At 40.3% G+C, this 23,591-nt stretch overlaps 1 protein-coding gene across 4 annotated transcripts in view; it reads left to right on the forward strand.

The window, feature by feature from the left end:
* The window catches only part of KCTD1 (potassium channel tetramerization domain containing 1), a 68,483-nt gene that overhangs the window by 21,785 nt on the left and 23,107 nt on the right, over positions 1–23,591 (forward strand). Inside the window, exon 1 of one of the 4 annotated variants that reach the window (XM_072411287.1) lies at positions 8,410–10,350. The exons of 1 other annotated variant lie outside the window; for it this stretch is intronic. In XM_072411287.1, the coding sequence (XP_072267388.1) occupies positions 8,635–10,350 (1,716 nt within the window). In that variant the 5' untranslated portion in view covers positions 8,410–8,634. Of the gene's footprint in view, positions 1–8,409; positions 10,351–14,584; positions 14,674–18,522; positions 18,608–23,591 lie in introns of those variants that run through there. 2 more of the 4 variants (XM_072411288.1, XM_072411290.1) reach the window with 2 other exon arrangements.

The following is a 23,591-nucleotide window of genomic DNA, read 5'->3' on the forward strand; positions in this document are numbered from 1 at the left end:
ATAAATAAATCCTTTGCATTTTGGAATTCCTCCCATTCAGTGGGCTTGATTTATTAAAGCTCTACAAGACTGGAGAAAATAATGATGGGTGTACCTGGGTGATCCAAAAACCCTAAAATAGATCTGGTCCAGGATTGAAAGCATTTGACAAACAATAGTAAATGATTTTAGGAACTCCATTTCAGGTTTGATGGATTACCCAAGTTTTGTCATATTAGTCTATCTTCTCTAGTTTTGGAGAGCTTTATTAAATCAGGCTCAATGTATTGACCCAGTTTGAATGTTTTTGTGCTACTGACCCCCATTCCAAGGGTCTCGTTATCACTCCTATTCTTCCCTTGTCTGAACACGTGCCTTCCTCCCACGTTCGTCGTTAGGAAGAGGATCTAGGGCTTGTGGTGGACAGTAAGAGCAGGGATAAAATATGGCTTACAACTAATTTGTGCTCAGCTAAAACAGGGGCCTCGGAAGCCGATTTCAAACTGCTGGTAATTGGCGCTCACTAGATTTGCTTGTTCCCAACCAGGTTCCTTGTTGCATATATGGTGGTATTGTCCTGTAGCTCCGTTTTGACTAAAATTGTGTAAATATTAAGCCTATTCCAAAAGACCCTGTGGTGGCCCCTCTCAAACTATAAACCAGCCTCTTCTTTGTCAATTCAGTTCAAGCTTATGCTGTTCTTTCAAACTTTCACAGAAGAAGAAGTGTGTCTCCTAGACCAGCAGTCGCCAACCGGTGGTTCGCGTGAAAATTTTGGTGGTCCATGGCTCTGGTGAGTGCGTCCCCCAGCTGGCTCAGGTGAAGAATCCCACTATGGGGGGCCCACCGGCCAGAGCCGCAGACCATGTCCCCCACACAGTCTCTGGACACAATCCGTTCACTCTCCTATACCAGGCTCAGACCCGTGATGGGAGAGTTGTCAGGTTCTAGCATCATGACGTCACTATGGGGGAATTTCCTTCCCCTTTGAGTGACACGCAGCTCCCCACGCATGCGCGGTCCAGAGCCCATAAGTTTAGTGGTCCTTAGGTTCAAAAAGGCTGGCAGCCACTGTCCTGGACCATGCCTGGACATGTCTTTTAACCTAGTCTTGTACCTCTTCTACTTGCCATTTAACCCCCTTTCATCTTATCTTTGATCTAATCGCCATTCCCTGTACTCTGTCCTGGTTTCATTTCTTATAGTGAAACATTTTCCCATGTTCTATATCAGGGGTGTCAAACTCAAATACACAATGGGTCAAAATTAAAAACTTAGGCAAAGTCGCGGGCCAACATTACAGTTTATTGAAAAAATTGAGGACGTTTTTCCTCTCATTAGATATAAAAGCTTTTCATACGGAAACAAAGAGGTTTTGCTTAACATTCAATTTGGAAAACGCCTATAGCAGAGAAATAGCACAGCTATTACAATTCCCTGCCTCAATTAAACAGTCCAATGCGGAGCCTAATGTTATGAGTGGCTGGAACGCCCTCTTTACTGAATAGCACAGCTACTACAATTCCCTGCCTCTTTAAAACAATCCAATGCGGGGCCACGTATAGGCAGAGAGACCACTGGTTTATAGGCACGTGTAATGCCACTACTACAATTCCCGGCATTACTTGCATCTATAAAACAGTCCAATGCGGGGCCACACATAGGCAGAGAGCCTGCTGGTCTATGGACGCGAGTGTTGCCAAGAATTGTAGTAGCGGCGCTATTTCAATGCAGAGGCGGGCCAGCTGCAATTCATATTTAGAATTCCTTTAGGGCCCAAAAAACACCTTTTGAGGTCCAGAGTTTGCCCCCCTGTTCTATATGGTCACTTTTTGGTATCCTCCAGGGGTTAGTGCGCTGCTACAGTGTTTTTTATTTCCTCTGTGGAATAACCACAAACATATTGGGTCACCAGTGCTTAAATAATTACTTAGATTACTTACCTACTTAACTAAATAATGATTAGGATGACTTAACTCAACTACCTTTTTACGCTTTTGTCACAAGAATATGCCCTACTACAGAAATTATGGCTTCCTGGCCTTTCTATCGTATATTCTGTCTTCAACATTCAGTCACTGTGCCAAAACTGTATATAGCAAGCTAGAGCAAAGCACTTTTTTTTACACAGTTTTTTTTAATGAATGGGGAGTCAATCCAGAAATTTCCTTACCTTCCTGCTTTATGTAATATTTACATACTGTCTATATAATTTGAGTACTGCAGATAGAAAAAAAGCATAATGCTTCAATAAAACCTGTCAAACAAAATCATATGTGGGCTGTTATTGCAGACAAAAATCCTATTTTTCTGCCCATGATGGTAAGTTGTCATGAACACTTTGCTGATATGAAAATGGAAATTATTGGAGTCAGCAACCCTCATCTTTATAGTTAGACTTAGTCACAAGTGGGTTATCATGACACCCAGACAACTGGCATTTGTGAAAAGAAGGGTTAGATATGGTGAATTCCATGTGAATGATCACATGGTAGCACAGAACAGACATAGAACAAATCTGTAAATCAGTTCTAGCTTGGACTTCTAGTCCACCTGCTTGTTCAGGGCAAGTAACTGAGTAATGATTCCATGCACAGTGTTGATTTGTAGACAGAGCTAAGGCAGAATCATGAAGAACAACAGTAACAGATGTTCTTTGTCAGTCAAAGGTTTCAATAGGCGATGTCCTACATAGTGTTAGGCTCTGCCTACCACTAGTATATGATATGTGAACAAGCTGAATTGTGTTACACATTCAGGTAGGGGGATAAATCACCCACAAGCTGACCAGGGCGCTATACTAACAGTGTCCCGAGAATGTCTTTCATAACTACATACCATGCCTAACCAAAATGACAGTCAAAACCACATGAATTAGGACACCTATGACTTGATGGAAAGGCTCTTTTTTTAACTTTCCTTGCACATGATAGAACATTCAAAATGATCACAGACTTGGCCTATTTACTGACATGAATTTGCAAACATTCACTTTTGTACTTGAACAGTAAATATTCATTGGGTAAACCAACCCCAGCACCTTTTTCATTTACTTCAGTTCTGTAGAAATTTTATGTAATTGGGTTGATTTGCTGAAAAAGTAGAGACTGGCAAAGTGTGTGTTTACTCAGCCTAATAACGCTGAAACTGTGATTACCTTGAATGCCTAATTATGTGCAATGAAAATAGAGAAAAAACAATATTTGTGCACATGACTCGATGACTAAAATGATCACAGGTTCAACTGACTCGCTACACTGAACATTCTCTGCAAAATGAACATGCCCTATTCCTGAACAACCTCCAATCTGGAAAATGTAACAGCATTCAATCTTCTTGAGTCGGAGTCTATTAGCATGGCATATCTTGGCTTGGCAAAATTTGCCAAATCTTCCTTGCAAAAGAACTCAGTCAGATTGCTAAGACATCTCTTGTGCACAGCTCTCTTCAGGTCACCCTACAGGTTGTCTATTGGATTTAGGCCTGAGCTCTGGCTGGGCCATTTAATTCATCCATTTTCTTCTGGTGAAGCCATATTTTGGTTGACTTAGATGTATGCCTGGGGTCATTGACGTGTTGAAAGATGAAATTCCTCTTCATCTTTAGCTTGCTAGCAGACACCTGAGAACTGTTTAGAATTCCCTCCATCTTGGCTGAAGCCACAGCTTCAGCTGACAAAAAGTAACTCCATAGAATGTTTCATCATGGAGATGATGTTTCTTTTAATGATGCAAAGTATTGTTTTTGCACCAAATGTACCTTTTGGAATCGTAGACTAAATTTCAACCTTGGTCTCATCCGACCATATTGCATTTTCCCACATACTTTTGAGAGATTAAGTATTTTATGCAAATAATAATCAGGCTTCTAACTTGCAACCCTACCACATAGTCCGGACATATGTAGAATACAGGAGATTGTCGTTACATGTAGTACACAACCAGTATTTGCCAGAAATTTCTGCATCTCCTTCAGTGTTGCTGTAGGTCTCTTGGTAGCCACTCTGACCAGTTTTTTTATCATGTCTTTTCAACAATTTTGAAGAGCCTTCTAGTTCTTTACAACATCACTATTGTGCCATATTTTCTTCACTTTCTGATGACTGTCTAGGTTCCATGGTATATCCAATGTTGTGGAAATTTTTTTGTGCCCTTCTCCTGATACCTTTTAACAATGAGACCCCTTTGATGCTTTAACAGCTTTTGCTGTAGCAGGAAACTGAGAAAAGTCAGGAAAAAGCTGAACTTTATTTGGGGTTAATCTCTCTAATGGATGGCAGGTGTGTACCCAAGGAGACCGAACACTGTAATTAAATTTAAGGGCGCTTCAACAAAGTATTAGTTTAGAGGAGTGCACACTTATGCAAGAAGCCTATAATAAGTTTTTTATTTTTTATATTTTTTACCCTAACAGATTTGTTTTTCCAATAAATTGTACTGGTTATAGGTCACATTAAAGTTGGAAAAGATTTTAAATGATTTATTGTGGTCCCATTTTTACATCACAAAAACCTGGTATTTAAAGGGGGTGTACACTTTTTTTGGTTTTATCAGATTAGTGTTGCACGCATTGTAACCCATGGTATGACTAAAAAATGACGAAATCATAGGAAGCGCTGGGCTCTGATTGAGCTTGGAGTTTATTACTCCTTGATTATGGCTGATTCTTGTTGAAGGAGCCAGTAGGAAGAGAAGCTTACAGACCATGTGACCATCATGTCAATTTCAGTCACTCCAGTTTTCTTTTAAATTACAAAAGAGAGAATGTTTTGTGGCAAATCCTCTTTTTCCACATAGCATAGGTTACACTTCATTCCACCCAAATGTATATATATATTTCAGCATTTGGTAGTAGTGGGAAAGTTAAATCAGAAACTTGTGTGTTGATTGTGGACATCTATGTAAAAATCTAAGATTCCTGGAACTGCACACCTGCTGGGGTCAGTCTGAGAGGTTCCTACGCTTCCGGTTGTATTTTTTTTATATTATGAAATATACAACAGGAGATGCTGGAACGCACAAAGGTGGGAGGATGTGTGTAAAGTTCCCAGAAGAACAGGAACAGTCAGGAATTATGGCAAGGAAATCTTGCTATTTGAAGCTTCTGAGAAATAAAAGGAAGATGACTCAGTCTGCCAAGCTATAACACTACCTTTGGGTGGATTTAATATTTATCTAAACAACTAAATGATAAATCACTACAAGGAAGTGAAAAATGAGTTTGTACGACATCTTTATAAAAAAATTCACTCCCTTTCTATCCACATGTCCATTCTATATATAATGAAGATTTAGACTTACAGCATAAATTTCCAAAGCTTGCATCCCTTATCGCAATAGGGCTCCCTCACTTTTTTGTTGTGTGTTAGTAAATAAGATGAACATTCACCGTGTTAGGGAAGACCATTATAAATGAAAGGGCTGAAAATACACCCTAATATGCCCAAAATCATACATGACACTTCTTATGTAACATAATGAACAGCAACTCTCTGCCATGCTACGTATACAGACATATTGTCCTCATGTCCTGAAGTGCCGTGCTGAATGAGTGGTACCACAGTGAATATTCTGTGTGTTATCGGCACACATAGTAACACACACACACAAATAACACAAATCTGAATTATAATTCCACTCTGAATGGTTTTAAATAAATACTGCTGCAGCTTCATCCACCTGTCAACTATTTCTATTAGTTCTATTTTATGCAGAGTTAGTGACACAGAAGGTGGCTAAAGAATTATAGGTTTCTACTTTTTATTCTTTTTACCTCAGATATTTGTGTCTAAATGTCATGATATTGTGCCTAATATTTCTATCATCTTAAAAAAAATCAAAAACAATAGATAGCCAAGAAATCAGTAAAAGTGATTTTACAGGTTAAAAGTTGCCCCACCTTCAAGGTCCTAATCTCCAGGTCTATGCTGTGGTCATCTTCTGTCTCAGCACTATAATATGTATATGATGCATTTGGAAGATTATCTGACATCTGCAAAGATACAAATGATGGCTTTGAGTCTTAAAATATAATTAGGTTGCCCTTTGCAGCCACTTATTTAGGGGATAAGAGCTTTGCAGGTGAGCTGTTTTCAGAAAATCGTACTCCTTATGTTATGGTTTGGTCCTTCATGTTGAAGAAGGTAGGGGATTTAAACAACTTTGCAGAGTATTGCATGACATACAAAATAAAACATCTATTGATGATATAATCTAAGCCTTAAGGATAATTACCTAAGTAGATGCATTGCCTTGGTGTGCTATCTGCCCGACTGAAACCAAGAAAATGACATACAAATACTTCTCGCTGCAGCTGCTATTGCAGATTACAAACTTGTTCTGTTACATAATCATTTACTATTTTTTTTTACGCATTTATATATAATTTCTCTCTAAAACTATTTCCATTTTTCTTCCTAGCTATAGTTTTTTTTAGTATCCATTCATGTGTTACATTAACCATCATTTGGTGTTTATCTATCTATTACATAAAAAACATTTAGAACTGTGATAGAGCAGACAGAGTTTGAATCACACAGTCCCACAAGATCCCGCATAGCTCCCCACCGCTGGCACCTTGCCAGCTGCTCAAACACTGGCACCGCAGCACTGGTTCTCAAAGAACCAATACCAGCACATTTGACAGCTGGTGGCAGTGAACAGTACTATACCCCTACTGCCTCCCCCCATGGAGATGCTACCATGTATCCTCTTCCAAAACCCAAATGTTCCTGGCATGAGGAAACCGTAAACGCACCGTACCTTCACCACAACTGTGCACCTAGCTTAATCCTAAAGAAATAAAATGTTTACACAGGTAGTCCCCGGGTTACATACAAGATAGGGACTGTAGGTTTGTTCCTAAATTGAATTTGTATGTAAGTCGGAACAGCTATATTATTTTAATAAATGCAATTAGGACAGATGTTTGTCTTAACATATTATTAGGCAGTGTGGTGTCATTTACTGTTTAAAATCTTCACTGTGAGCTAATCACAAAGCAAAAAATGTTCACACAATGGGGACGCAGATGTCAGCCGGGCATTGCCAGGTTACACAGATGCCCGGCTGGCATCGCCAGGGGAAAAAGATGCTGGGCATCACTGGAGGACAACGCGGGCACCGCCACTGGAACGTGGAAACCAGGTAGGACTTTTAAACTCCCTGGCAATTCCACCCCAAGTGTGACTTGGGCTTACTGCTTTTGGTATGAAAAATCCACCCCGAACCACACTTGGGATTACCACCAGGGAGGTTAAACATAATGCCTACTAATCATATGCGCAGGTTCACACCTACCTTTTCAATGTGCAATTTTGCGCAGCTCCTTGCAGCTGGCACTTTGCCAGTCATCTGAGCACTTGTCCGGCAGCGCTGGTTCAAAAAGAACAGCTGGTGTCATTGTACTGCTACCACTCACTTCAGCCCCTACTCATTCCCTATGGGGGCTGCCGCAGGGAGATGATACACATAGCATCTCCCCAAGTAGCATCTTTTACTGGCATGAGGGATAACGCACCACAACCTCACTGCCAATGTGCATTAGCCCGATCCATCCCATTTTCACTCTTCAATTGCTTGTGACGTATTTGAGCATATTGGTGGATTTCACATAGAAAGTAGAGTTGTATCTCATGCACAGGTTGACATTCAAAAATCTGGCCATTGATAATCCAGTTTCTTCAGATTTCTGGCATGAATTTTAGAGCTCATTTTCAAATTTACACTGATTTCTGGAGGCGCCGTTTATGTTTTGATGGCGCTGTTCTCCAGAATCAGCTGTTGGGTCTTGGTTGCACGTGCTTTCCTGCTCATTCCTTCTCATTTATTTGCTGCTGTATAGCCCCAATATAGATTCAGCATCCATTTAAAGGACTGTACAGGTAGTCTTTATCTGTTAAATATTTACAGCATATAAAACTAAACAAAACCAGAAATTTTTGAAAATCCGTCACTCCTCCAAAAGGTTGCCGGATTTTTGAATGTCAACCTGTACATGCAAATCAGAAGGGACAAATATTGCACACACAACAGCAGTACTTGGGGCATCTAAACAATCTAATTCTGATAAGTTGGTGCAAAACTGGCAGCAGACCTGCTAGGAAGCCATACAAAGCAGTGTGAATGTCCCAGGTGGCAGACAAATGCTGACACATGTCCTCCCATATAGAAGGAGTCTTCTGATGAGTAAATGGGACACATGTACCTGTGGTGGTGGGTATAACTGCGGCCATGTATAGGAGTTGGCAGACTGGCATGACTTGATATAAAATGGGCAGTACATAGACAGTGTCATGGATGATCTAAGCATTATTACACAGCCCTGGGTAACACTCCCTGTGGAATGGAGCAGGCTGTACCAGAAAAGTCACTTTGCTGTATATCAGTGCCTGGTCCTCGTGTAGGATGTGACAGCTTGGCATTGCCTGGCACACAGCTCAGCTCTCATCACCTGGCACCGAGGCTCCCGTGTGCAGCAGACAGCCGACCCCCTCTCCGGTGTCTCCAGCCCCCCCCCCGAGTCTGTGAAGGTCATTACAGGCAGCCAGTCGCGGTCCAATATAGCGCATGCGCCCGGGCCCGGGGACTGGCAGAGACAAGAGAGAGGCGGCACAGCCTGCTATACATAGCAGGGAGATTGGGATAAAGAGGCAATATGGCGAGGATGCCTGGCAGCGGGGACTGCAACCCGGGCACGGCAGACAGCGAACCCAGCCAGGCACGGAGCGCCCAGCACCGGCTACAGCCCGGCAGTGCAGGAGAAGAAGAAGAGGAGGAGGAGGAGGAGGAAGAAGAGGAGGATGAGGATGAGATCCAGGAGGTGCGGATCACCGGGGATGAAGAAGAGGAGGACGATGAGCTGCTGCTGCTGGAAGATGAGGACGAAGATGAGGAGGAGCTGGACTGGGACGAGGGGGCTCTGCTCGGGTCTCCCTATCATCACCCCCGGCTGGCAGCCCCCGTGCTCCCTCAGCCCCCGTGCTCCGGGCGGAGGATGGCAGAGGAGCCGCTGCTGCTGCGGGCCGGCGATGAAGGAGGAGGAGGCGGCTGCTGCGTTGGAGGAGTCGGTTCCCCGTCCGAGCGGCCCGAGAGAGCCCGGCTGAGCGAGAACACCCGGCTGGCCACCCGGTACGCCGTGCGCATCTTCCGGGAGTACCTGAGCGAGAAGGCGCAGAGCCCGGACTTTGAGAGCATGGACAAGGAAGCGCTGTGCCGGGTGCTCCGCTCCTTCTATGCCGAGGCCAGGTCCAAGAGCGGCCAGCTGTACAGCAAGTCTTCCCTCATCAGCATCCGCTCTTCCCTCAACCGCTACCTGAACGAGCCCCCGTACTGCCGCACCCTGGACCTCACCAAGGACCCCGAGCTCCGCAGTGCCAACCTCACCCTGGCCGCCGTCATCCGTAAGCTGGAGGAGCAGGGCGCCGGGCCGGTGGTGCAGAAGCAGGCCATCACCCGAGCCGACCTGAGGAAGCTGTACACGTCGTGTGTGTTCAGCGCCGCCTCCCCCTTCGGCCTCCTCAATAAGGTTTGGTTCGAGACTTGTATGTACTTCTGTACCCGGGGCCGGGAGAACCAGAGGGAGCTGGAGGAGGACTCGTTCGGCCTGGCCATGGACGAGGACGGCCGGCGCTTCGTTTACTTCAAGGCACTGGGGCCCTACCACAAGTCCCGCTCCTCCTCCTCCTCCTCCTCGTCCTGGGGTAAGAAGCAGCGAGGGGCCGGAGCTGAGGGGGATGAAGAGAACCTGCCTCGTATGTATGAGACTGGCACCGAGTTCTGCCCCTATGCCAGCTTCGTCAAATACCTGGCCAAGCGCAACCCCCTGTGCAAGGCCTTCTTCCAGAGACCCCGGGACCACTGCAACGAGGCCGACGTCACCTGGTACGAAAATAAAGCCATCGGCAAGAACCTGCTGGGCACCCGCATGCAGATGTTGTCCAAGGCGGCCAAGCTGTCCAAGACCTACACCAACCATTGTATCGGTGCCGTGTCCGTGGCCACGCTCAACAGCATTGCCGGCATCGGGACAAAACTGGGGCCCCCATACTTCTCCGACAGCGTCAATGGCGCCAGGCACAGGCCGCCCGGCAACGCTTTTATATTGCCCAAGGCCAATGGTGGAGGGGAGATGAAAAGCGAGGCTACCAAGAGACCTTTGTATGACTCCGGTCAGGCGGTATACCTGGCGGGGGATGCGGGCGCTCCTCCATCTCCAAAGAGACTCTGTGTCAGAGCTACGGAACCCGCAGACTGTGTCCTGGTTGTGTCTGTCAAGAGTGACCATCAGCCATCCTGCCCCGAAACCAACGGTCACATGGTGCTCGCCGCCTCACCTGCCGTCACCTCCCCCTCGCTGATGTCCCCCGTACAGGTAATTCAGCCTTTATCTCCTTGGGGGGTGGCGGATAAGTGATGGGGACTATCCATACTGGCCGTATACCCCGATGCCCAGCCTTGGGCACCTATCATATGGCCCTCAGATTTTACCTTACCTTTTCTAAAGCAAGTCTTCCTTTTCAAACCAAATGTGGGAGAAATGTTTTCTAAGAGGTATGTAAGGTGCTCAAATAAAGGATTTCATACAGGGGCTGTGATCTATACCAGGCTCATGTCATGTTAGCAATGACTGGGACTGTCTCCTAAAGCATGACCTCAGAACATCCATAGCATGTTCATAGCGTGTTCATAGTCCCTGTCTTCTAAAGCATAGTTACATAGTAGGTTAAGTTGGAAAAAGACATAAGTCAGTCAAGTTCAACCATTAGGGAAATAAACACATCCCAGATATAAAACCCCATAAGACATAGTTTGTCCAGAGGAAGGCAAAAGTTTGCTCCAACAGGGAAAAACATTCCTTTCTGATTCCATGAGTCCCTGGCCTATAAAGGTCCTCAGTCTGCAGAACATCTATAGTGTGTTCATAGTCCTATAGTATGCTCGGTCTTCGAAAATCTCCAGAAATGTCCCTGCTTTCCAGAACTTCTGTATCTAGTTGGTTTGTAGTCCTTGACTGTCTACTGAAGAATATTCTTAGTATATAAAAGACTATAGCATGTTCATGGTCTCTGACTGTCCCCTAAAGAGGTCCTTCATTTCTGGAACTTCTATAGCATATAGAAAATCCAAGCCATCCCCTAAGTGCTCAGGTGAACACATGTATGACACATATGCATTTATTATTTGCTGGGAGTATAGGAGGAAGGAGTAGTGATCCCATAGTTGCTTAAGTTGGAGATAAAAAATGGAGATTCACAACATTCAAACTTGTTCAGTTTGACTTCTTCCCCTTTTAGCAAATGGCTGGTGGCAATCTACTTCCACTACAGCAGAAAGTCACCTGCAGCAGCTAAAAATGCACCTGAAAAATAAAACAATCTAAGTTTCCATACACACTCAGGACAAATGAAGAAGAAACATATTTATCAGACAGCTGAGAATAATTTGTCTGGGTTAGTCCGATTTTACATATCTACAGTTTAATAATTCATTAACAGAACTTGTTAGCAAAGTGCTAACCTTACCTATTTTCTTTATATGGCCCATTTATAAAGTAGTTCACCTGACTTTCACCAACATTTACTGCAGGTATCTCAGCCTGGTGAATGTGTTTTCAATAAGGGTGAATAAATTTGTTGTCAAAGTCCCATTCACTTCATTATAAGTGTGATAATTGTAAAGAAAATGATTCTTTAGTAGAATCAGCATGGTGTCAGTTCTCTTTCCTCATCTAACTTTTATTCTCAATACATTCAGCAATGAAATGTGCACTTGTCACCACTGTATTTGGATTTTCCTGTAACAATATTAATAATAATAACACATCTCTGATGAAAGCTATTTGAATGCCCAGTCTTTCAAGTGTTTGTGTTGGATATTAGTCAGTTCTTTTTTTTTTTTATTCCGGAGAAAAGTTACAAAAGACTTGTTGTCTGTGAATGTTTCTGAGTATTTGATACACCTTCAAGTAAATAGGTTTCCTCAATAGAAAAACACCATTCAGTAATGATACAGACTTCTTACAGTTCTGAAAATTGAAGTCGGAACCAGCATTGTGTCTGTAATAATTAGATCCATTTATCTGGCATGGTGTTTACAGTTTACCTAAACGTGGTCACGTCGGCTGTACAAGGGAAAAGCTGGATGTTCACCTGTTGATCCTTGTATCTGCCATGCGCAGACTCTAGATGTACATTTAGCATTGGTAGTATAAAAGCTATAAAATACAGGACCTTGGGGAAAAATAACATCAGTTGAGGTTCTTTTTGTCTTGTAGTAGAGTGATACATAGTTTTGTTTCTGTCTTTCTTCTGTTTCCTTTGTAAGAAACAAAGCTTTGTTTTATTTTTCAATGATCTTTGTAGATAAAAGACCATGTTCATATGAATGTCTTATGGATAGAGTAAGAATAGGCAGCAAAACATCAAACATCTCAATATATATTGCAAAAGGGAGATAAAGGGGTCAGGGAATATGTACTTCCATTACAATACAAAAAGTGTAGAACAAGGCTGGACACCAACTCAATTTCATTAAGGGGCTTTGATTAGCAAGTTAATACCTCTCATCAGCCACATTTAACTGGGTGTAAATATGGGCACTTTCTTTGTATTTAGGTATCTGGATTATGACATGAAAGGCAAAGTTACAATAAATTCTATGTGGAGTCCCAGGAGAGCTCTAAAGAGTTACAAAGAAATTGTTCTTCAGTATTTCTTTACATAGCAGTGTATTTAGCAGCTGTACATTTCACACTGTCACATTTCGTCTTGTTTGTTTTAGGTGCAAATCATTTATATTATTTTAGTTAGTTTTAATTGTCTCTAAACACATTTCAATAATGTAATTCAACTTTCTATCAGATGAATGATGGAATGAATCAATGCATCCCACGACTAAGTTTCAATTGCACCTGCCAAACATAAAGCTCCTCGATCCTCTCAGTGAGTGGCATTGCCTAGATGGAACCATCACATCCACAGTTTTGTAGCAGCTTCATAAATCTCATTATCTATTATTATCAAAATCAGATTTTTTTTTTCCCGTATGATTGATGTAATGAACTGCACATTGGGAAATTGGTTCCTTTTAGTATGCAAGAGTCATCCACTCCAAAAAAACACAACATGCTGGATGTTTGAAACTTTCCTTCAAGTTAGTGTAGCGAAGAGCACTTCTTTTTCAAATCAAAGATTATACAGAATCCACAAGTTAGTGAATGGGGGTAGGCAAAGGAAGTTTTAGGGCCCATTTATATTTGTCTGAATTATGTTTCTCTCCATAACATGCATGATGGTGAGCCAGCTCATTTATTTTGGGCTTCCTTTTCCAACCTCCTGCTGAAAATGCTAGTTTCCTGGATGCTATACTGATCTACTGGCTTCAGTACTTTCACATCACAGACTTGAAACAAGCATGACGATTTGGGGTTATGTTAGTCCAATTTGTTATTCTATTTGTTTTTTCCAGATCAGTGACTAGGATAACAATAAACCAGTAAAAACCAGGCTACAAGTAATAATAACAGGAGATCAGTGATTGCAGCTTCTTTATTTCTCTTAGTACTGCAGCATGGCAAATCACAAATGTCATTGCCTCTGTTCCTTATGCAACCACAATTTATTTTCACAGTAACACTTCAGGCCCCCTTGCCCCTTAACATTTTAGAACTTTTTCCAGGTGATTACAATGATTCAGCTGTGCCAGTGATGTCTTAGTAATAAGTGAGTCAATTGTTACACTTTGCTCCTGGCTTCACAGAACAGTTCTAAAAGCTACATTGGTGGTTTTTAGTTTAGGAGACTGAAACAAATGGCTTGCTCTTTTTTTAAACTTGTGCAGGATATTATATGGACTTAATGGGATATATATATATATCTGATGAGATCAGTCCAATGCTTGAAAAAGTGAAATCACCTAAGAATGTTCTATATAATTAATCTCCTGCTGCTATTTAAATATATGGAGCAGTGAGGGGATCATTTGCTCAGAGCCAGTTTGGATCTATATGGTGTGTTAACACATGCAATGTTGCACCTTATTATGCATTTATTAGGGTGGCCTATTGAATATATAGGGTGGCCGATCAACGCACCCACACATCTCAAAAACCCTTCTTTTTCCGCCTCACCTTTGTGATTGGTGTGCTGGTGTGAAGCTACCTCACCCTAGTGTGTTGGGGTGCCATTTAAAATGAAGGGTACTTTTCTATCATCACTTCAATGTTCTACTTTGCTAGCTATATGTACCAGTACTTGAAAGGTGTGCATTATCATTCAAGATATGAGTTTGGAGTTTATTTTTAATTGAAATATACTTTATGAGATTGTCATGGTCCTTAAAAAATGAAAAATGGTGCTACAATGCAGGACTCTTGTGGTGTTATTTTCACCTCTTAGGTGGCATGTATTTCCTCCATTTTTCCATTTCAGCTCTGCAGCTTGCATTACTCTCTTCAACTTTCAATAAACAGTGTATTGAATGTCTGTGTCCCCTTCCACTTATCCAGTCATCCACTGACCCTTATATCACTGCCTGTGTCCTCTGTCATGGTTCATGATATCATCCACCAATCCCTATATCACTACCTTTGTCCCTTCCCACACACCATAACCTCTTTCTCTAATTCCTACACCACTGTGGAGTCCTGTAGAGGCTGGAGGAAGGAACCATAATGCGCAGCATGGAACACTCTGGGGTATATTACCTCTTTTTTTGCAGGGGAGTGTTTTTTTTAATTCCTTCTGGGACCTAATGGGGTATTTTTGTTCTTATACAACTAATCTGCCATCCAGCAACCTCCTTCAGCAGCATTTGCATGTAAGAACTTGTACTGCTGTACTTCATCCAACTATTGTTTATAGAGGATGTGTATAATGTACCAACTGATTGATCCTAATAATAATATAGTTGAAAATTATGAACCAAAAAATTTACATATATCAATTTGAATTTTGTATGTCTTATGAGGGCTGGGCAGCTTTTCAAAGAAGCAACAGAATAACTTAGGAGCCCGTTCACACCAAGTGCGCTGCATTAACATTTGTGGTACCATGTACCTTACCACAGGCATTGCACTCCAGCACACATACACAATTCACACAAGATGTGGATTACAATGTACTGAAAAAAAAAGATACATCGCAAGGGTTTTTTGCTGCAATGGGGTTCATTAAAAAAAGAAGGAGGTGGAGTAATCCTGAAAATGTTTTTGAACAATAAAGTGCATTGCTAGTGCAGTAAAGTGAGAACTGTGCTCATTTATAAGAGCTAGGGTGAAAAAACAATGGTTTCTTTTTTAAATAAAGTAGCTATAGACAACCGTCACTTTCCTGGTTCATTTTGCAGGTGGCTCACAAAGAACTACAGGATTCAACCTCCTGGGATTACCAGTTTTTAGATTTTATTAAAATAAATGGAAACACCTAAATATGTTAAGGAAAGTATTAAAAGCAGTTTCTTACCAGCTCACTCGTTTCTCTGAGCTGACACTCTAAATTGCTTTGCAGCACCCTAACTCGGATGCAGTCAGCAGCTGAGCATACCTCATTATCACTGCAGCATTGGCATCCAGTGTGTTCATTCTGATATTGTGAGCAGTTGGAAAACCAGACTGAAATGTTTAATGTAATGTTACAGATGGACATTTCCAGAGTTCAATATTTGCACCCAGGAGGTACTTTTTAATTTGTGATGTGGTCCCCATTTGATTTAACACAGCCAGCACCTTCTGAATGTGTAGCTACCATTTTCATAATATTGTTTTTTCTACCCTTTTACTCCAGGGTCCAAAAAAAAAAAGCGATTCGGACTTTCCTTGGTGGGAATCAATTACTGCCAATGAAACACATGGAGCTGGAACATTCCCACCAGGGAATGTCGTATTCCCTGTTTACAAATAGAGCCCTTTGTGTACATTTGTAGAAATCTACAAAGTGCTGTGATTAGTTCGTAAAGTCCATTGCGTAGGGAGCATATTGGAATTACTGCCATGTTGTAACCAGCGATTTTTTTTGTAGGCAGACAAGTGGTATAAAACCTGTATTTCATGCCATGAAAAGTAATTTCACAGGGTTCTTTATACTTCATCTTACTTGGAATGTAATATATGTAATGTTTTCCTTTTCTCAAACGTGTCTGCTAATTATATTTAATTCATGCAGTAATAGAGAAAAGCTCATAATTGGAAGGTACAAAGGTCTGTGAAAAGATCTAATCTCTGTAGTCTTCTCATCATTTTCTTAAAAAGCAGAAATAAAGATCATTTGGATTGATAAAAATGATGTTGAATCTACTTGGCTGTTTTCTTATTGTAGGCAATAGATTTTATTGTAATTCAGTCAAATTTTGGACGTCCTAAAAATCTTTGTATGAATTGCGAACAATGCTTCTAATTGGGGAAATAGAAAATATTTTACAAGACCATTGCAATGCATGCTATAACTACTATAGGGTAAAGCACTTTATGGGCTTGTAAAATAGTTAATTTGGGGCCTCCTGCCCATCAGAAGGATTCTGACACATTTGATGACCTCAACTGTAGGGATCATTGGAGTGCACATGTATATGATATGAAGATTCAGCATATGTACCTGCAGTTGTATGGTTTACTGAAACGTTTCCCTCAGTGAGGTATTGATGGAATAGATTTATTCAAATGATCAGACATTGGATTGTACATTCCTATTTTTGCTGGAGCAGATAGTATTGTGCACAGGGAATCATTGGGACCACTGATGTTTGGGCTGCAGCAAGTGTGAATGGCAGCTTAATTTGTTAAAGAGGTGGAAGTTATCAAACACGCAGTGACACACTTGATAGTTCTGCTGTTTGGGCCATGTCACTCCTGTCAGGGATAAAAGTACATTTTGGGTTGTTGTGATTTAGGTTTACATGTCTGTGAAATTGCTTGCCTTGTTTTATGGTTAACATGGTTTTTCCCTTTCATTGAAAAAATTATGTATTTGATTGGCATATAACTCTTTCCAAGCATGAACATTTTGGCAGCCATTTGCCTCAAAAGAATCCCTTTTTACTTGTGTTTGTGTTTATAAGCTATGCTTCTGTAAAGAAATTTACCTCAATACATTAGTTTTACTGGCCTCCTTAAAAAATGCTTGGCTGTTGTGATAACGCTAGGTGTGGAGCTACCGGCCCAAACAAGTATAAGGATAAGGTGCTCTGACTTTTGTTGCATGATTTAACCTGCTCTTTGAAATTGATATAGTCACTTTGGGGATAATTTATAACTGAGAGCTATGCACACTGGGGCCCATTCCATTCATGTAATTCAGGCTGCAGTTTAGCCAGTGGAGCCATTCAATTTTTTTCCACTTGAAGCAGAACTGAACACAAAAACACACGCTAAGCCTTTTTTTGCCTAAAAACCTTTTCCCTTGCTCCTGGTATTTTTTTTTTTTGTATATATACTTACACTGCACAGCACATGATCCACCACAAGTCTGCCAGGTGCAATGAAACAGGTCATGGACACTGAAAAGTCAGCGGTACAGATTTGGGCTTCGGCAGTTACATTTCCTGGTGCTTTCAATGCTGCGGTGTTCTTACAAAAAAGTGTGTACCATAATTAATGACAAAAGGTCACTCACACCAGAAAAAATTTAGTTGCGTTTTATCTAGACAAAGATCTCCAAAATTGGAAAGGATCCTCAGGTAACTTTTACAGATGCCTCTATAATGTATTTATATAACTTTCATTCTGTATGCATCAGTGCTTGTTTTGAAATGTACAACCTGATTGGTTGCTGTTGGAAACTACACCAACAAACGCATTTATCACTTTATGATTGTGTGAGTGGTAATGTGTTGATATGTGTAGATATAAATATTTTATATATATATATATATATATATATATATGTTACGCATGCATTTATATGGTTTGGGATTTGTAGGACAACGGCAGGCGAGGCAAGCAACAGGTTGTTAACATGCTTTGAATGATATTCCAGTGTAATCTCCTGGTAAGATTCCAGCAAACTATGTCCTCAGATGACTCTCCTGTGCCTCAGCACGGATATCCTTAAACATGACTTGTGTGTGGATCCTGAGGACAGGTTTTAAATATTACTTTGCACAGTAGTGTTTCTCTGAAAATAATAATAGCCAACATGCTCAGTCCTGAATGTTCCTGTATACATAGCTAATAACTGGTTTAGGGAAGTTAGTTTTTGGCTGGAACCCAGCAATCCTCCCAGCTGACAGGAGATGCTGCAACAACTCAATCCTGGAAAACTAAAACTTAACCTTGTATTCAGTTCAATGTAATATCTGGGAACTTGGTAGAGATTATTGTTATTGCCTCACAGCATAATCATACTCTTCTTCTCTGGTTTATAAACAGGTCTAATCTTTCAGGTCCCTTCACTGCTCTTTGCATTGGGTGTCCTCTTTCTGTGACTAGCCTGTATGTGTTTTTACTTCCCTGTTCTGGATTGGATAGGCTGTGAACATGTGATGGTTCACTGAGGTTTGCCGTTCACCTCATTTGACATCAGAGGTCAATGACTGTAGTTGTTGTTGATCTTTTTCTTCTGACGTCAAATTCCTTCCCTCCGGCAACTCTTGAGCCTGAAGAAACTACAGCAAATTATTGGCCTGTGTTTCAGAATGTAAGCTGAATGTCTTGTTATAGAAGGCAGTGTCTTTTGTACAACTAGATGCAGTGTGTTTAACTATTTGCTAGCCCAAGGAGACTGCGGCAATCTTTGCTGATAGTTCTGGAGTTTGAATACAAAGTTTATGATTTACATGTGTACTATTGCTTAAGGTGATTGTAGCCGTATCAGTGTTTTGTCCTTGATACCTCTTTTATTTGAACATTCCTAAGGTGATTGTAGCATTTCTCTGCTTTGCCTGTGTGTTATTTCTTAAAGTGGACCTTTACCCTGCACTATGATGCATACTCGTTGACTTTGTTGGGCTGTTATCCATTAAAACATACTTCAAACATACTTAATTTAGGGGCTAACAATAAGCATGCTTCATACTGTCCAGGGAGAATACATTTGGGGGAGTCAGAAATGGAAAAGGATCTGGGGGTTCTGGTAGATCATAGACTTAATAATAGCATGCAATGCCAAGCTGCAATATCTAAAGCTAGCAAAGTACTTTCTTGTATCAAAAGATGAATAGACTGCAGAGATGGAGACATAATCCTGCCCCTGTACAAAGCATTGGTCAGACCACATCTGGAATATGCAGTCCAGTTTTGGGCACCAGTTCACAAAAAGGACATTGTGGAATTGGAGAGAGTGCAGAGAAGGGTAACAAAACTAATAAAAGGAATAGAGGAGCTCAGCTATGAGGAGAGATTAGCTGTACTGAACCTATTCTCCCTTAAGAAGAGACCTTTAAGGGGGGATATGATCACCCTGTATATATTTATAAATGATCCATATAGAGAAACTTTTTTTTCACTTTGAGATCATTACAAAGAACAAGAGGGCACTCTTTGCGTCTGGAGGAAAAGAAGTTTAAGCTCCGGATAAGGAAGGGATTCTTCACTGTAAGGTCTGTGAAAATGTGGAATCGGCTCCCTCAGGAAGTAGTTTTAGCAAGTTCTATAGATTGCTTTAAGAAAAAGATGGATGCTTTTCTACAAGCACAGAATATAACTGGGGATTAAGGCTTTAAAGTAAAAATAACAGTGACCGTTGTTCCAGGGAAAATCTGATTGCCTCATGGAATCAGGAAGGAATTTTTTTCCCCTGTTGAAGCAAATTGTACCAGGGTTTTTTTTTGCATATATATATATATATATATAAGGTTTTATATCTGAAATATGTTTATTTCCCTAGTGGTTGAACTTGATGGGCTTGTGTCTTTTTTCAACCTGACTTACTATGTAACTATACCCCTATGTAATTCTGTCACAGGGAGGGTGGGGGGAAATTAATTGTGATATTGGTGCACTTGCAACAAACAGTTGTTTACTGCTTGAACAGAGAAGTGTACAGACTCACAAAATCACAAAAAAACTCTTTTAAATACAATTAGAAAAAGAAGAGGGAAGAAGTAGGGCTTATTTGGAACAGTTTGGAGCTTCATTAGAGCCTCCCCTCTCTAAAATGAGCATGGCTTGGTTGTATCTGAACAAACCTTAAGACTTCTGGAACAATATTATTTAGATGAGACCGAAGTGGGAATATTTGGCCATAATGCGGCAACACACTTGGCAAATGCAACATTTAGGCACAAAAACCACATACCAACTCTCAAGGGACGATGATTTTGGTTTTGCAGCCACTTCAAATTTTTATGTTTGTGGCGGGTATACGGTAATTCTATAGGTCACATCATAAATAATAATTTTTTTTGATTTTTATTAAATAATTTTCTATATTACTTTATTAAGTACAACATATAAGGTTGTACATTTGGCTATCATTCATCCACTAATTTTGAATTCTGTGTTTGAGATGTGGCAGTCCACAAGAACCAGAACAATTTGAATTCCACTAGATTGTAAGCTCTTTGGGGCAGGGTCCTCTCCTCCTGTATCACTGTCTGTATTAGTCTGTCATTTGCAATTCCTATTTAATGTACAGTGCTGCGTAATATGTTGGCGCTATATAAATCCTGTTTATTAATAAATATATTGATTAGAGGATGGTCTTTGAACGTTAGCAGAGTTGATTCAAGACCTTTGGAGTGTAAGCTTTTTGTTGGTTGAACTAGTATTTTGTGAAATTAAACCTGTAAAGCAGGAACACTTGGAGTTATAGTGCCACCACCCCTTGTGTCTGCCAGTTTCAGTGCCTCTCCTTGATTCCACCCCTGTGACCTAACAGGTATTTGTTGTATATCTAAAGCTACCACTTTTTTATTTTAGGTTTGTTAGAGTATTCACATTTTTTTTCTATGACACAACAGGAGGTGAAAATAGATCTCTCCATCTCTCTGTCTCTCCTGTCTTTGTCACTGGAACAAGTGCCCCTATTGAAGGACTTCCCGTCTATTGGTATTATATGCGCAACACAAACATTTGCATTTTCCCTAAAGGTTGTAATACTCTACATTACCATTTCTTAAAGATTTAAGAATGTGGAAGGACAGACTTAACTGAAATATTTCATAAGCAGGCCAGCTTGGGATGCATATATTTTTGGGTTATGTAGAAAGGAAAGGTGAGAGCTTAGTGAAGGATAAGCCCAAAATATTCATGCTTCTTTGCTCACTATTACCTTGGCCAGAAGTTCCAAAATGACCAAAAAAGAGCCTGACAGAGACGACAACTGTCAACTCATACCACAAAAATAAAGCTTTTGTTTTTGTTATACTTTATATATTTTTTTTCAGTTGCTGTGTGAAAAATAAAACACAAAATATTTAATTTGTGGCAAAAAAGGTATGCCTACACCCTACTGATGTTTGTTTTCGCAACCACTGATTCACATTTCACTCATTACATAAATCCACATGGATTTATCCTCCTAACGCACACCTTAATGACATGTAATGATTGTCTGGGAGACTATCCAAAAGGAAGTTTCATACAATTTTATTTGTATTTCCTTAGTTTCATCCCAATGTCATTAAGGCAGTTTCTCAACCTTTTTAATATAGGGGAACTCCTAAAATAACTTTTAGGTCTTCTGGGAACCCCTACTATAATTACTATATCCACAGCTCACAATATAATATTGTGGTGGTCAGCAGAAGGAATTTCTCTTACATTGCTGCCCAGTGGGAAGAATGTCACCCTGACAGATGGCCAAAAAGATCATTGGTGTCAGTAGTAAATGACCTGAAAGGCACAAATTGTTCATTGCTGAAGGCACCCTGGTTGAGAATCATTGTTCTAAGAAATTCATATTATAAGAGACTTCATGCAGTTATTGCTTAAGTGTTTCTTTTCAAGCCCACCATAAGGCTTAAATTTTCCATTTTATTTTTGGATAGTGGAATATACCTTTAGTCAGGTTTTTATACTCTTTTTTGTTGACATTGAGCATTTTCACGTACTTCCTGCTCCAGTGATATCCTGTTTGTCGGAGTGACACAGTCCAGGACAAAGCAAAAAGGTTGACTTGAGTTGGGCATTTATGTTATTAACATAAACTAATATATAATGAATAAATGTACGTGCTTTCAGCAGGGCTGTGGAGTTGATAGATAAATCCTACAACTCCGACTCCTCAGTTTCTGGTACCTCCAACTTCAACTCCTCTATATTTACAGGGTGTCTCATTTTATCTTCACACTTTTGCATTCAAACTTCACAAAAAATCTTGGATCACCTAATTAATTATAAATGAATACATTTAATATAAAATTAAATATAACACAATATTTTTACCATAAAAGTTTTTCTCAAGAAACATTAATAAACATATATGAAAATAAATTGATGATTTGTCAATTAATTAGTTTTTACTTTATATAATTTAAAAATTAAATATCCTAATTTCATGGATTTATACTAAGTTTTAAGATAACAATATTATTCATCTTTTTATCTTCAAAGTCATTAGCTTTATAGTTAGTATTGCACTTAGCCTTATTGGCCAGAGAATGAAGTAATGCAGAAGAAAGTCAAAGAGTGGAAGACACTTATCTGAATGGAAGTGATGCCTCCCAGATAGCAATGGTTTTGGGTTGTAATAGTACAACCGTAGCCAAAATTATTAAGACCCATGGATCTTCCGATAGAGTGGAAAAATTACCAAGAGGAGGTCTGAGAAATTCAAAGTTGGATGAAGCCCATAAGAAGGAGTTACGCAAGTTAATGTCCGAAGATTGCAGAACAAGCCTCAAGGAAATGAAGGATCAATTATTTGCCAAATTTGGAATTAATGTATCTATTTCAACAATCGATAGATACATTGATAAATTCCAATGGTCATTAAAAAGAACTTGATTCCGACTCTTCAAGAAAAAATATGCTAACAAAATCCTTGATCTCACTGCTAAGGAAGATGGAAAAACATCTACTTTCTTGATGAAGTAGGTTTTAACATCTCAATGAGAACCAAAAGGGGAAGATCTCCTATTGGGCAAACGGCAGTGCATGTTGTGGCTGGAGTCCGTTCCAGAAATTATTCAATTTGTTGTGTGAGGAATAAAAATGGGACCCTCCACTTTAAGTGCTCATAAACAGTAGACTTTATCGTGTTTGTTGACAGACTTTTTGCCATTGTAAATGGGGTGCCGCTTTCACCAAAATAAAAATTTAAAATATGTTTTACTAACTAGCATATTCTTTAAATTAAATACAAACATACACATAGTCCTGCACTATTGCAAACATACATACAACACGGCACTATACACAAAAATAAGCTATAGCCCTGCACTAAACTTAGACATAATTTGTCCACATGCACAAACATATACACTACACACAGAACACAGAGCCCTACATTTTCCTTAGAAACATACACACAATATGCACTATACACAAACATTCATACATTCCTGCACCATGCACACAAACATACACATTGCCCTGCATTTTTATCCAGAAACATGCACACACAGCCTTCCATCATAGTACACACAAGCAGCCATGCAGTTTTAAAATGAACATGAACTCTTACAGTTGAATCCAAAAAGCTGTTCCTCCAAGTTCTTCTAAGCTCTTTTAGCAGACAG

This window comes from Pyxicephalus adspersus, chromosome 5 (assembly GCF_032062135.1).
Source record: "Pyxicephalus adspersus chromosome 5, UCB_Pads_2.0, whole genome shotgun sequence".
Taxonomy (NCBI): Eukaryota; Metazoa; Chordata; class Amphibia; order Anura; family Pyxicephalidae; genus Pyxicephalus; species Pyxicephalus adspersus.